Source organism: Perissodus microlepis, chromosome 16, assembly GCF_051167445.1.
Source record: "Perissodus microlepis isolate ML-2025 ecotype Zambia chromosome 16, ASM5116744v1, whole genome shotgun sequence".
NCBI classification, from domain to species: Eukaryota; Metazoa; Chordata; class Actinopteri; order Cichliformes; family Cichlidae; genus Perissodus; species Perissodus microlepis.
Genome location: NC_140476.1, coordinates 30279407 through 30293440, shown reverse-complemented (window position 1 = coordinate 30293440; position 14034 = coordinate 30279407). Strand labels below are relative to the sequence as shown.

The following is a 14034-nucleotide window of genomic DNA, read 5'->3' as shown; positions in this document are numbered from 1 at the left end:
TTTGTTACTGTGGTCCCAGCTCTCTGCAGGTCATTCACCAGGTCCCCCCGTGTGGTTCTGGGATCTTTGCTCACCGTTCTCATGGTCATTTTGACCCCACGGGATGAGATCTTGCGTGGAGCCCCAGATCGAGGGAGATTATCAGTGGTCTTGTATGTCTTCCATTTTCTGATGATTGCTCCCACAGTTGATTTTTTCACACCAAGCTGCTTGCCTATTGTAGATTCACTCTTCCCAGTCTGGTGCAGGTCTACAATACTTTTCCTGGTGTCCTTCGAAAGCTCTTTGGTCTTGGCCATGGCGGAGTTTGGAGTCTGACTGTTTGAGGCTGTGGACAGGTGTCTTTTATACAGATGATGAGTTCAAACAGGTGCCATTCATACAGGTAACGAGTGGGGGACAGAAAAGCTTCTTACAGAAGACGTTACAGGTCTGTGTGAGCCAGAGATTTTCCTTGTTTGAGGTGACCAAATACTTATTTTCCACCCTGATTTACGAATAAATTCTTTACAAATCCTACCATGTGGATTCATGGATTTTTTTTTCACATTCTGTCTCTCACAGTTGGAGTGTACCTCTGGTGCAAATTACTGACCTCTGTCATCATTTTAAGTGGGGGAACTTGCACAATCGGTGGCTGACTAAATACTTTTTTGCCCCACTGTAAGTTGTAACGGCCGCCGTTTTCTTTGTGAGTATTTATTACACAGCGTGCTGCGGGGAAAAGCCTGTTCTAACGTTTGAGTCTAAGGTTTATTTTTTAGCACCTGGCGGCTCTTTTTTACTTCTCATCCGTAAATAATCTGCTCTTTCATGTGATCCAGTTTATTTTGAAAAGTCTCAACAGGATCTTGAGCTTTATTGTGAAAGGTTTATGTGGAACATAAACAAGCGGACACGCGATGGTGTTACAGTCGTTGTTGCTAGCCATAATGCATAAAAACAGGCGCTTGTCTGTCCGTAGTGTGGTTATATAAAATATAAGAGAAAGAGAGAACTTTAAGAAATTAATATAGCCACTACAGTGACCATCAAAACCATGAAAAAATATTGCCGTAAACAGTTTATTTTGCGACACCACGAAACAAACGATAGCGTAAAATGAAACGATAGACGTTTTTATATCGTCATCCGATATATATCGTTATATCGAACAGCCCTATTGCCAGTCTTTCTGAGCTTGCAGTCAGTCTGAGTTGGACTGTGATTAAAGATTTAGAGACCGATTTCCTCCCGCCAGGTGACCTGTGAAGTCACCTTGCAACTTGGTCGCTGCAACAACTTTCAAGAGTATCAATGCAATCGCTGAGCAACTGTCAGATTTTCATAGCTACAAGGCAGTTGCTGTCCTATTTAAACTCAAGTGCAACTGAGCCACTAGTGTTATAAGTCTGACTAAATTGTTGGCGGTTTGTTATTAGCTTCCAAAAGGTTGATTCTGTTCATCTTGACGCGGCGTTTTCAATGTGAGAAACTTTTTGTCACTAATCCAAGTGACTTCTTTAGTCTCAGCTCACTGCAGGTTTCCCCAACCGTATAAACAGTACATTTGCACAGTAAACTGAAACCAGCCCATTGAATAAACAATGGGCTGTGAGGTCAGTTCCTTGATCATTAATATGCAAATTGTCAAACGTTTCTCCCATTGAAAACGCTGCGTCCAGATGCATGATTGAACAAGCATCAAGACGTTATTATTAGGTGATATCAGCTTATCTCAAACATATTATTTTAGGTTCTATGCATGTTCCGTATCGGATAAACAAAACGAAAACAGTTTGGCAATAAATCCTTTGTGATATTTAGAGAGTTGTTTTTTAAAAGCTGCGGCTTTTAGTGCTGTCAGATTATATTGTGTCTCCAGATTGTGTTTGCCAAAATCAAATTGATAATAAAGGTAATTATTTCTCTTGAGTTGACTCACCAAGTGGAATTAGGGGCAATTTACCTCTGTAGAGTACAGAGGTAAAACAAAAGAAGCTTGTTTTTCTTTTCCTGCTCTGTGTTCCTCGTTCTCATTTAGCATTCCCAGTGGAGTCTGATACCTGTGAAAAATGAGTGCTGCTCCCCTTGTATCTAATCTCTATTCATCTGCTTTGTACCAATGAGGTTGTCCACCTGTAGAGGGTGGCGATAATGGGGAAATGCAATGTTGGGAAGGTGCGAACACAACACAATTATAATGGCTCTCACAGCGATGGTAGGTGAGCAGAGCTTTTGGAGCTGTTGTTGTGGTACACAGCTTGGTGGTTGCTAGCCACTAGTGGGATTTCTGTTTATTGGTTATTCTGCTGATGGGTCACTTGAACAAAGATGTCCTTAGGTTGAGGTCTTTGAAAAACTGGCACTCTAATCTGTAACCGGATTTTAAGAACACTGGTGTATTTCAGCTTAATACCCAACATTAAGATGGTATTTACTAATTCATTAATCAAGCAGTAAACTGGGGATATGACTGAGCGGTTAACTAGAATTGAAATGATACAACTTGGATTATATATTCATAAACTAATTCTTGGTTTGCCTTTTTTTTTTTCTTGAAGAAAAATGTGGAATGAGCCTTATCCTTTCATCAGTGACAGTCTTGATAGTCTGTGAAGTATTAAATCCTACTTAATCAGACTCCATGATAACATTTTCTTTCTTGTTTGAACGTGATGAAACTGTAATGTCAGAGCTTTCTCATATTAATATTTTGAAGTAGGAAAAATCTATTAAATCAGCTATTTTTATCTTATCAGGTAACATCTACCACTGGACACATCCCTAAATTTCAGCATGTTCATATAATGTATTAATGTAATGTTCATCAGATAGTCAGAAATTACAGGAAAATGTGCTGGTTGGTATGACTGTAAAAAGGTTCTATTGAATTTTGGTGCTCTCACAGTTTTGTCATCATCATTATTATTATTATTATTATTATTATTATTATTATTATTATTATTATAGATAATCAGGCTTTTCAACTGATTTAAAACAGACCATACTTCGATCAGGATTATATTTTTTATCCTTATCTTTAAAGCCAGTATTAAAACACATCTTTTAAAGGTTGCTTGTTCTGTTGATGCATTGACTTTTAATTCTATGGTGTTTTCCAATTTTATGCATACTGTGATTTTGCCATTTAATTGCTTGTAATGTGTCCTTGAGTGTTTTGAAAGATGCCTATAAATAAAAGTTATTGCTTTTATCATTATTATTATTATTATTATTATTATTATTATTATTATTATTATTATTGTGTTGAACATAAGTGCTTGTATTATGATAAAAACAAATTAAATAAAACCACACAATGAAAACGATAACAAAAATATGCTCTTAACCCTGTAAGGTCAAGTGGATCAAATTCGACATTTAAAAAAAGATCTCTTTGTAATCAGCTGCCACAGCGAATGTTAATATAAGAAAAAAAGCACAATTTTGACAGTAAATCTCAGTTTTCTACATGATAAAGAAATATTGCTGTAGTAAATTAAAGAAATTGATTTATCTATTAGTTTGGTGTAGTGTGATTGAGAATGGGGGAGGCAGAAAAAACAGAGTGATTCTGAACCCTGGGCCTTATATTTGACACCCCTGATATAAAGTTACAGAGCTCAGGTTTTTGGTAATTAGTAGTCCATCACTGCATTGTATTACAGAGCATCCTGCTGTAGTTAATTTGCTGTATTGTGGGGGTTTTGTTTTTTTGAGACTATATGCTAATCAGCAGCAGTCATAACTTCATATGGAGTGTTATATTTTTGATTGAACAGAATAAATATTTCAAAATGTATTATTTTCAACTTGTCAGCTTTTCTTTGTTGTGGTTTCAGTACTTCCTGTGATAACTCAGACTGAATGTAATCTTAATGACAAATTAATTTTAAGACTTTCACATCAGACTGAAGGTGATTGACCCTTTGCTTATCAGTAATGTCAACTGACAGCATAATGATTCAGTGTGCTAGCATAAGGATACATGTGTTTGCTTAGTAAATACGTTGCTCACTTAACGATTTCAACATGAAATTCCATCCATCCATCTTCTTCCGCTTATCCGGGGCTGGGTTGTGATACTTTTTTGCCCCACTGTATGTCTAAAAATGTATAGTTTCATGCATTGGTTAAAACACTCGACTCCAGCTACATGACGCGCAGCTGGAAACACTTCACGCAAGTCGAGCTGCCCGAGATTCACATAATTTACAGAAAATGTTACATTTTTGTGATTTATATCGTTATCGGGACGATAGAATTCTTATATCAAGATATGGGTTGGGTTGGGTTTAAACTCATCCACTTGGGGCAAGAACTTGCCCCTGACCCGGGCACTCCACCCTTTTCCGGGCGAAGACCATGGCCTCAGATTTGGAGGTGCTGATTCTCATTCCCACTGCTTCACACTCGGCTGCGAACTATTCCAAAGTGAGCTGGAGGCCATCACCTGATGAAGCCAACAGAACCACATCATCCGCAAAAAGCAGAAATGGGATTCTGAGACCACCCAAGTGAAAGCCCTCCGCCACTTGGCTGCACCTAGAAATTCTGTCCATAAAAATTACGAACAGAATCAGTGACAAAGGGCAGCATTGGCAGAGCCCATCACCCACCAGGAATGAGTCCAACTTATAGCCAACTACGCAGACCAAGCACTTGCAACGGTTGTATAAGGATGAATGGCCCATAGCAATGGGCCAGACACCACATACTCCCAGAGCACCTGAATTCAAATAAAAAAAATTATTTTTTAAAAATTCAGCTTTTTGTGACACATGCAGGAGTTTCTCTGTCCTGCATCTATTATGAAATTAGAACACATCAGGTTTAAGTTTGCATTAAAGCTTTCATGATACGGCGTATCGTAAAATGAATGTCAGGCCGTACAGGACCGGTACAGTATTCAGTGTAGGGTGTCATTCTGCTGATTATCTAAGATATTAAATGCCAGGTGTCCGTGTCTCTTTACTCTGGACTAGGCTGTAAATCTTGTGAATAGAGTCGGTACGAGTTAATGAGTCAGTGAAACCTATTTCTGTCTGATGATAGCGATACTTCTGTTTTTGAGCATTGGTGAGTCTTTCTGTGAAGTCGGTCAAACAGATATAGACACTTGAACAGACTCATCAATGACAGTGGGGACATGGGCACTTTTAAGAAGCATATATCTTCATCTTCATCATAAGCAATTATCAATAGGAGATAAACATTAGGTGCAATTGTAAAATATTAGTTTCAGATCAGTTTCTGCTGGGCGGTAGTGGCTTGCTGCTTGTGATCCATTTAAGTCAAGCTTTAATCATTAACCATTCGATTTTTATGGACCACAGTAGCCTGATTGCACAAGTGATTGAGTGTTCAGAAACCATAGACATATTCATGAAATTTACATTCCACGTAGCAATCGTCATGTGGGTCAGTTACTAGAAATTCAGGGGAAAAATAGATCATTATGCCCTCATGGTAATATATACATTTGCATATGCAATTCACCAATCTTCTCAGACTGTAGCACAGTGCGCCATGTAATTTTTTTCCCCCCATAAATACATCATCTTGATTCAAAGACTGCTTTGAAACCATAGAGGACTATTTATGAATATGCTCATTTCTTTCCTGGTACTGATACTGAATGCATCATGCTCCATTTTAACCTGTTCAAGATCTTTTTTTGAATTAGAAGAGTTTAAGGATGAACATAATAAAGACTAATGTCTCGAAAAATGGAACATTTTCACATATTTTCAATAAATAACCAAATAAATTAATTACATTCTTTAAATGTGATGCAAATAATGAAAAATGTTCATTTTTAGAATGATTTACTGTACAAAGTATATTGTGGGCTCGTTTAACTTCTCTCCATAAGACAAAAAGAACCAGAATTTGCTATGAATACATGGGGAGTTGAACTGAATGATTGCGATACCAAGGCAACTGTTTCAAGACTGCTATTATCTGATAGGAAATGGTGTCCTGTACTTATTATACTTATGTACTCTTACATTTATCATCAATAATTGCTATTTATTGCACAAGGCTAGCAACTACAGAAAGAAAAGCACCGCCAGCATTCAGCGAATAAGCCAAAGGCTGTGAAAAGGAACCACATTCTCATTCCAACTATTCTTTTTCAGTTACTTTTAACCCACATCTCATCTGATTGCACTTGAAATTAACCTCTGCGTTCTTCTAGTTTAGCCTTCTCTACATGTGCCCGACTGTAATAAAACTCTAGCATAAATCATTGGTGGTGTGGTAAATGGCCTGTATTTGTATAGCGCTTTACTAGTCCCTAAGGACCCCAAAGCACTTTACACATCCAGTCATCCACCCATTCACACACACATTCACACACTGGTGATGGCAAGCTACATTGTAGCTGTATGGTAATGCTGCTTCTCAATGGGCCTGTCACTTTTGAAGGCTGTCTTGTTATTTCTATTATTGCACATCTACTACTTGAAGATGACACACACTTTGGATGGTGTAAGGCGCTTATAAAGAACAATAACAGACTTTGACAGTAGAAAAATCTGTTTTTCTCCTTGAGTTTTGCAAAAACACCAATTACCAGCAGACCTTTACTGGAATCCAACCTTTCAGTTTAAAGTTCATCTCTTGATGAACTGTTTTACTTCATTAAACCAAGCTTTGTTGGCCTAATCACTTTGTTCCTTACAACAGCCAAATTAGGAAATTTTGTTCCAATTGCTGGAAACTCTCTGAAATATTAAACATGGCTGGAAGGTTTGAAAGTTGGCTCTGGAAAGTTTCTAACTTTTGCCAAAGATGGCAGCTTGCTTCATATTAGACAGAACTGTCGATTCATTAAATCCTATTTCCATCTTCAGTCAGATATTCCTAGTCAGTTACTAAAGATAACCATCTGATTCTAACGTTGTTTTAACTCAACACCAGTGCATGTATATGTATGGCTATGTAAATAGTAGATTTATTAATGATTTACTGGTGTTTTAAGAGCCGAGAAGGACTAAACATAATAATATGAGGCTAGACAAGCAGAGGCCTATAGCAGATGGACTCCTATTTGACTCTAGACTACTTTAGTATGCAGAGGTTTTTATGGTCATCTTAATGACATCCCCACTTGGGTTGTGTCTGTCCAAAGGATATTGCTCCAGAAGTCTTGTGGTTTCTTCAGATCCAAACTTAATGCAAATCTAACCTGTGCTGCCATGTTCCTTTTACAGTGAAGAGTGTTTCTCCTTTACAACTCTTGCAAAAAAGCCATACTTGCTCAGTCGTTTTCTAATTGTGCTGAACTTTAACATTTAGTATACTAACTGAGGCCTGTAACTTCTGAGTGTTTCGCAGTCTGAACTTGGGGTGAACTGGCTGGGACTTTATATAAAGACTTTATATAAATGCAAAATAAATGGATTATAGTGCCAAAGTGGTTTGAAATACTGTTTTGCTCTAACACAGGGTCATTTTGAGTCCTTTTTCAACTCAAATGTGAATTAGCAGGACGCTCTTTTCAGAGCCACTTTTCAAGCCGACAGCAATTTAAAAAGAAAAACAAAAGAACAAAAGAATGAGTGTGGTAATAATTTGATTATTGCAATGAATGTTGGTTTGAGAAACTCGCTGTGCTCCTCTTGCGCAGAGCAAAGACTCATGGTGTCAATGTATTTGTCATTTTTCTATTTGTTTCCCCATCATTTAGTTTTCATTAAGATCTATGTCTGAGTTCCGTGGTGCACTATGTGTTATGTTGCACCACTTTACTTTGTTCCTTTCCCAATCAAGTAACCAACAGCTCCATTGGTGGCTTGATAAAAGCTACCTTCAGCTTTTATCAGATGCAACCATAAAAGGGTTTTGCATCTCCAACTGGAACTACACCAGCAACCTTTCACTTGCCAAGCAATTGTGGAAACCAGGGGTGGGGAACTTCAGGCCTCAAGGGCTGGTGTCCTGCAGGTTTTAGATGTGTCCTTGATCCAACACAGCTGATTTAAATGGATTAAAAAAAACAAACTCCTCAACATGTCATGAAGTTCTCCAGAGGCCTGGTAATGAACTAATCATTTGACTCAGATGTATGTTGACCCAGGGTGAGATCTAAATCCTGCAGGACACCGGCCCTTGAGGCCTGGAGTTCCCCACCCCTGGTTAAACCGTTAGACTATGGATCCACCATTTATGGCTTTATGTTCGTCATTATGTGTCTCAGAAGAACCGTTTCAGAACATCATTGAATATTTAGGAAGTAGTAACTGATTAAGCAAGAATCAAATTTGGTTAACTTGACTCTAATCCTTCTTGGAGACCATGAAGCACCACATTTCCTGTCTTAGATAAATAAGACAGCCTGCCTCCTCATCCTTATCTCGCCTCCATCCTGCTGTCATAACCACTGAATGCCTACCTATTTAGACAAGTGTCACCCAGGTAGCCTCTAATTATCCCGCCCTTTGCCATCTGCTTCCCATGGGTCCAAAACAAATCCTTACACAGCTCGTGTTTATCTTGTCACATCAGTGTAATAAGACCACTGCACAAGTTACAAAACATAAACAGACCCCAGCCCTATATTTAATATTCCTCACATTATATATGAAATATACTGTATGCAATATGGGGTATTTAAGTTGCCTCCTCTAAGCCTTTTAAGCTCTGTGTTCATTTTGAAGTTTACAGATGGTTTACAGAAAACAGTTTCTTTTTGTTCCTTGTAGTCTCACAACAGGAGAAAATCAAGTGGAGAATTAAAATTAGAAAGTAAGCCTGACAGGTGCTTGTTTCCAGGTTATAACAGCCGTCACTGAGGGAGCAGGCCATGTTTGGTGTCTAATTTAGTTCTCCGTAGGCAGAAATGAAGGGCTTTTTAATGAATGGTGATGGCAGAGAGATGATTACAATGCACGGAAATAACTTTATATGGCAGAGTATAACCAGTCTACTCTCTCTCTCGCTCTTTTTAATTCCATAATTTGTCTTTGATTAAAGTGCACGCCTCTCAGTGTGGGATTTGTTTTCCATATTAGGCCTTTCACAGTATTAGCTCACCTACCAGTGTCTGAAAAGTTAAAGGAGCCGTTCAGACTAATGATACAAATCCCCTCCTGTTGCCGTCTGCTGAACCCACTCTCTGTATAGGATGATTTTTATAAGCAACAATCTGTCTTGTTTGTACCATTGTAAAGGAAAGATAATCAGTAACTGTATAAATGCAGTGTTGATGCTCTTATATACATGTTTGGTTCAAGGAATACTCAGTAAATATTGTGTGTTTTAGGACTAGGTCATCAAAATTGATCCTGCTGGACCACTTAATGTATAAAGTGAATACTTATCTAACCTGAAAACACTGACTTATTGATTTGTTCTGAAATGGGCTAATTTACTAAATAATAATTTGTCTTTTTTTCTACATTTAATGCTATGGAGAGATCTTATTTTGGTAATATTCGTGAATGTGTGTGTGTTTCACCAGGTGTGGCTCCTGTCGGTGCTGGAGGCAGTGAAGGTGTCTCCTCTCATAGAGAAAGTCAGTGACCACAAAGACTTCAAGAAGCTGCTCAGGACGAGAACAAATGTTCTGGTGCTCTACACGGAAACAGGTCAGAGAAGGCAGACATCCCGTCATGATCGGTATACCATATATGGATGCAGATTTTTCCACAAACACGCACACGACAAATTCACTCATTTAGTTTTTGCTGCTGTGTCTGTCAAAGGAGGGGTTGGGGATAAACAATCATGTTAATGGCTCATGGATAATGCCGGTATTATCTCAGTAACTCTCAAACACTGTCGCTGTAAAGGTTGTTGTGGAGTGCCGGAAAACAACATGCATTTCATACACATGCATTGTGTTAACAAAAGTGGTAACTATGGCTGCACAGCTATCGCCAACATGATTATCGCAATTATTTTTGAGCAGTGTTGAGATCAGCATTATTTGTCATGATTATCCGTTGCTTTTTAGTGTGATACAAATGTCACGCAAACACAGCAGCACTTTCACATCCATGTTGTGCCGCATTCCCGCTAAATAAAACCGGTCGCGTTTAGTGGACACGCGTCTTTTGGGGAAATGGAACGTGGCAACGTGGGTGACGTCAGTGCATCTTTGCGAGCTGACGCGCTGCACAGACTGGCTTTTATGGATTTGATGTGCAACCGCTGCATTGTTTTCCTTTGCCTTCATTCATTCACCAAGTTCACATGGATGAGTGAGTTAGTTGTATTGTTTTGCAGTGCAGGCACAACTCTCCACCACTGTTTGCATACGATTTGTTCCTGATTAACACCACTTGCATTTCCAAACAACACATGGTGATCGCTTCTAGGGACAAGGTCTTCAGCTTTTGCTACGACAGACATTTGATTGATTGATTGATCAATTTTGTATGACTAGCTCTGTGTTATATCACTGGAGTTAAGGGTGCCTAGCAAACTTTGAACTAAACAATGCAGGGAACAGCTGTGACTTGAGTTTTCAGTATCACCAGATTGTGTTCATTTAATTGTGGGAAGCCAAATATATCATTAAGAATACAATTTTATTAATTGTGCAACCCTAGTGATAACCATCATGAAAATGCACGTTTTAGCATATTTTATGATTTGAGATTGAAGGCGTGCAATGTCATGTTATTGTTAGAGAAGGTAAGAATGAAATTTGCAATTTCAGGAAGCCTTAGTTACTAGTTAGTTACTACATCTAAGTGTATTATTTTTAAGAGAATCCTAAATTATGTACAGTCAGATGCCTCTTAAGAGCTGTTTCCTTCAATTGTGGGTGTGTAAGTGCAGCTGATGCGCAACATCCCGACAATTCACCTTCAGGGGTTCAAAAAGGCCAGATTCACAGAGTTGGATTAAGAGAACTTGAGGGGTGCGTGCCTGTTAACTGCATGTGCCGCTGATTGTCTTTTGTTATGATTTTTGCTCTTGTACTTGGAAACTGTCTGATTTTTGTAGAGGTAAAACACCAAATTAATTAAAATTCCTTTAATCGCCCGCTATAATTAGGAAGTGCTTTTGTGGAGTGGCACTTTGCCCAAATTCGATAGCATTCATTAAAAAACATTCTAGCACAGTATCTTCAAATGGATTCAGAAACAATGTTTTGCCCAGCTTTAGCCTCTAGCTCGCTTTCAAAGAATGATCGCAGCGGTCTATTTCAATAAGGAAATTGGAAATGCTTATGGAATTAAAGAGTAGCTGTTAAATAGAAGCTAAAATGGTCAAATATAATTATACAGCTCTAAAGTACATTTTGTTTCCTGCTATCCATTAGCGAACGCTTACGCACCCCAGCAGCTTCTAATTCCATTTTGCAGATTTCCAAGAAGGAGTTCTTCCTGTTCATAATAAAAAAGAAGCAAACTTATATTGCTCAATAATCCACAGAGGACTCTGAGGCCTTTTTATAGCCACAGATATATTTCTTGATTAATGAGCCATATCAGCCTATATTAGCCCATTGGCTTCTATGTATCCAGCTGCACGTCGGATTGATCACCGGCTGTAACTTCATCCAGACATTCCTGCTTTAAAGTCACTGAAGATTGCCCTCATGTAGGCCTCGATTATACCTCAAGGCACTCCACATTCATTCCCCCCTGAGTAAACACAACCGTGCCCTGTTCTGTGTTCATCACCAGCCTCTGCAGTCAGTCACATCCCTGCTGAGTTTTGATCTGGTTGGTATTCATCATCCTTAACGCTGTCAACCAGTCGGTACCTGCTCACCTCCTATTCCGTACAATACCCTGATCCTGAGTTGCCAGATGTTTTTGTTGCCAACTCCGAGGCAGAACCCTGGGAAGTCGTGGCAGTGCCCCTACATCTAAATATAGTCTTTGCCTGGAGCATTGTGAGGAGCTGTTTTCTTTATGCAGTGAAAAACGCACATTTGGCTTCAGGGGAGTATAAAAATGATGTACTGCATTGCACAAGAGCTGGAATATTACACTTTGTTTACTTTACTCAAAGGGATCTACCTAACTTGATGTAGCTGATGAAAATCAGTAACATTACACAGAGTGTTATTCTAGCTGGTGCAGTTTATATCCCACTAGTTTCTCTTTCTTAACACAGAAGGCAAGCTGCACAGCTCAGCCATATTGTGAGATATTGTGCACGTTTCTGGTGGTTGCGAACGCTCTAAACTCGGCGATCCCACACAAACCTTGCTGTTGGGATCATGCAGTTGGTGCAAACATGTTTGCTATGCTTTCCCATTTGTCGCACCGTTAGTGAGCGCTTCATTAGATCCAGAGTCTTTGTGTCGCCTTATAATCCTTCCATCTCCTGTTTAGTCACACTATTGTAAGATTTTGAAAGCTGATGTAACTTAAACCCCCTCGCTGAGCCCATCCGTTGAAAGGTAGTAGAAAATGTTCCCCCGTCACCCTTCTAACCCAAACTCAGCGATGTCTTTCTTCGTCACTCGGTGCTTTAGAAAGACGGTGAGCTCCACTGTAACTCGATTCTTTTTCTCTGTGCTTGTCATGACAGTGTCTCCTGTGTCTCATGGCTCTGGGTTGTCCTGGGCTATTGAGTGGCTTTGGTAACAAGGCTTGACTGCGCTTTATTCTGTGTCTGTAGCTACATCAGGGGACTCCCACCTGAAACTGCTTTCTGATGTCGCCCAGACGGTGAAGGGCCAAGGGACTATCGCCTGGGTCAACTGTGGGTAAGTAAGGGGGTGATTTGAAAAACACATTCTAAGACTTCTTTCTCTATAAGTCTAAGACTCCCTGACATTACAGACTGTTTTGTCCTAGAAATTTTCTGACAGCAGTTATAAGGCCAGAGCAATTTACTCCTCTCAAGAGTGTCTCTGCCACCATCCATCTGCAGAATTTATGGCTTTTCCACTGGGGTGTAAATGGCCTCGTCTCACTGGTTCTATTGTACGGGCACAATCTGACAGGAGGCCACTCACTTATTAAAGCTATTGAAGTTTTTAGTCTAATGTATTACATCTCTTTACACCATTCTAGTTCTTCCTTTTCACCGGGTCTCTTTCTTTCTGTTTGTTTTTTTTGTTTGTTTTTTGCAAAAGGTAAATAAATGATAATCACGTCTCTTGCTTAAAGCTATGTGCTATTTCTCAGGTGAGGGCGCCACGTAATTATGGTTCATACAGTTTTTTTTCTCCCGCCTTTTTCTCTGCATTTAATTTTTTACCTTAAGTTTTTTGCATGTTTGAAAAAAACTGGTTGCATTAGTCATGTGCGTAATTTCAATTTATTAGTCAATTCAATTCAATTTATTAGTTGATTTCATTGTTTAAAAATCACTTGATACTTGTGCCAATAACACAATTTTGGTGTTTTAAAAAAATGCTAAATGCTGCCACAGTTTACCTCAAGAAATATTTTTCAAACCCTTTTTTCATTTAACATTAAAAACAGAGCTTCTCTCAGACATAATTACAATATTTGAAGAGCTTAGAGGGAAGTCTAAATTTAATAATAAACACAAACAAGTCATCTTATAAAAAATCATCATCTAAGGCACAGGTCTCAAACTCCAGGCCTCGAGGCCCGGTGTCCTGCAGGTTTTAGATGTGTCCTTCATCCAACACAGCTGATTTCAATGGCTAAATTACCTCCTCAACATGTCTTAAGGTTCTCCAGAATCCTGGTAATGAACTAATCATTTGATTCAGGTGTGTTGAAACAGGGTGATAGCTAAAACCTGCAGGACACCCGCCCTTGAGGCCTGGAGCTCGACACCCCTGATCTAAGGAGATGAATTGAATCAGACTATTTTTAATATCTCAATTGGTGGAGAATTTACACCAGAAATGGGCTCCATAGAGGCAAAATTTAAAATCTGAAATCAGATAACGATACAACAAACACATAACAATGATTATAATATAGAAGATTAATGCAAATATATATAAAAACAAAGAAGTTAAATGGATTCAACAAAAATATTCTAGATATGTGTTACATGTAATGATTCGAAAGGGACCTTTTTTTTCCATCGTGTGTGGGATGTGCAGATTGTGATGGGAAAAATTATTTCTAAACCAGTCCCGCTACAGCCTTA

General features: G+C 38.9%; 1 protein-coding gene across 1 annotated transcript in view; it reads left to right on the top strand.

Annotated features, from left to right (window-relative positions):
- The window catches only part of pdia5 (protein disulfide isomerase family A, member 5), a 74620-nt gene that overhangs the window by 6685 nt on the left and 53901 nt on the right, over positions 1–14034 (top strand). Inside the window, exons 2-3 of the mRNA XM_084907584.1 lie at positions 9452–9578; positions 12577–12664. Coding sequence (XP_084763710.1) covers positions 9452–9578; positions 12577–12664 — 215 coding nt within the window. The remainder of the gene's footprint in view (positions 1–9451; positions 9579–12576; positions 12665–14034) is intronic.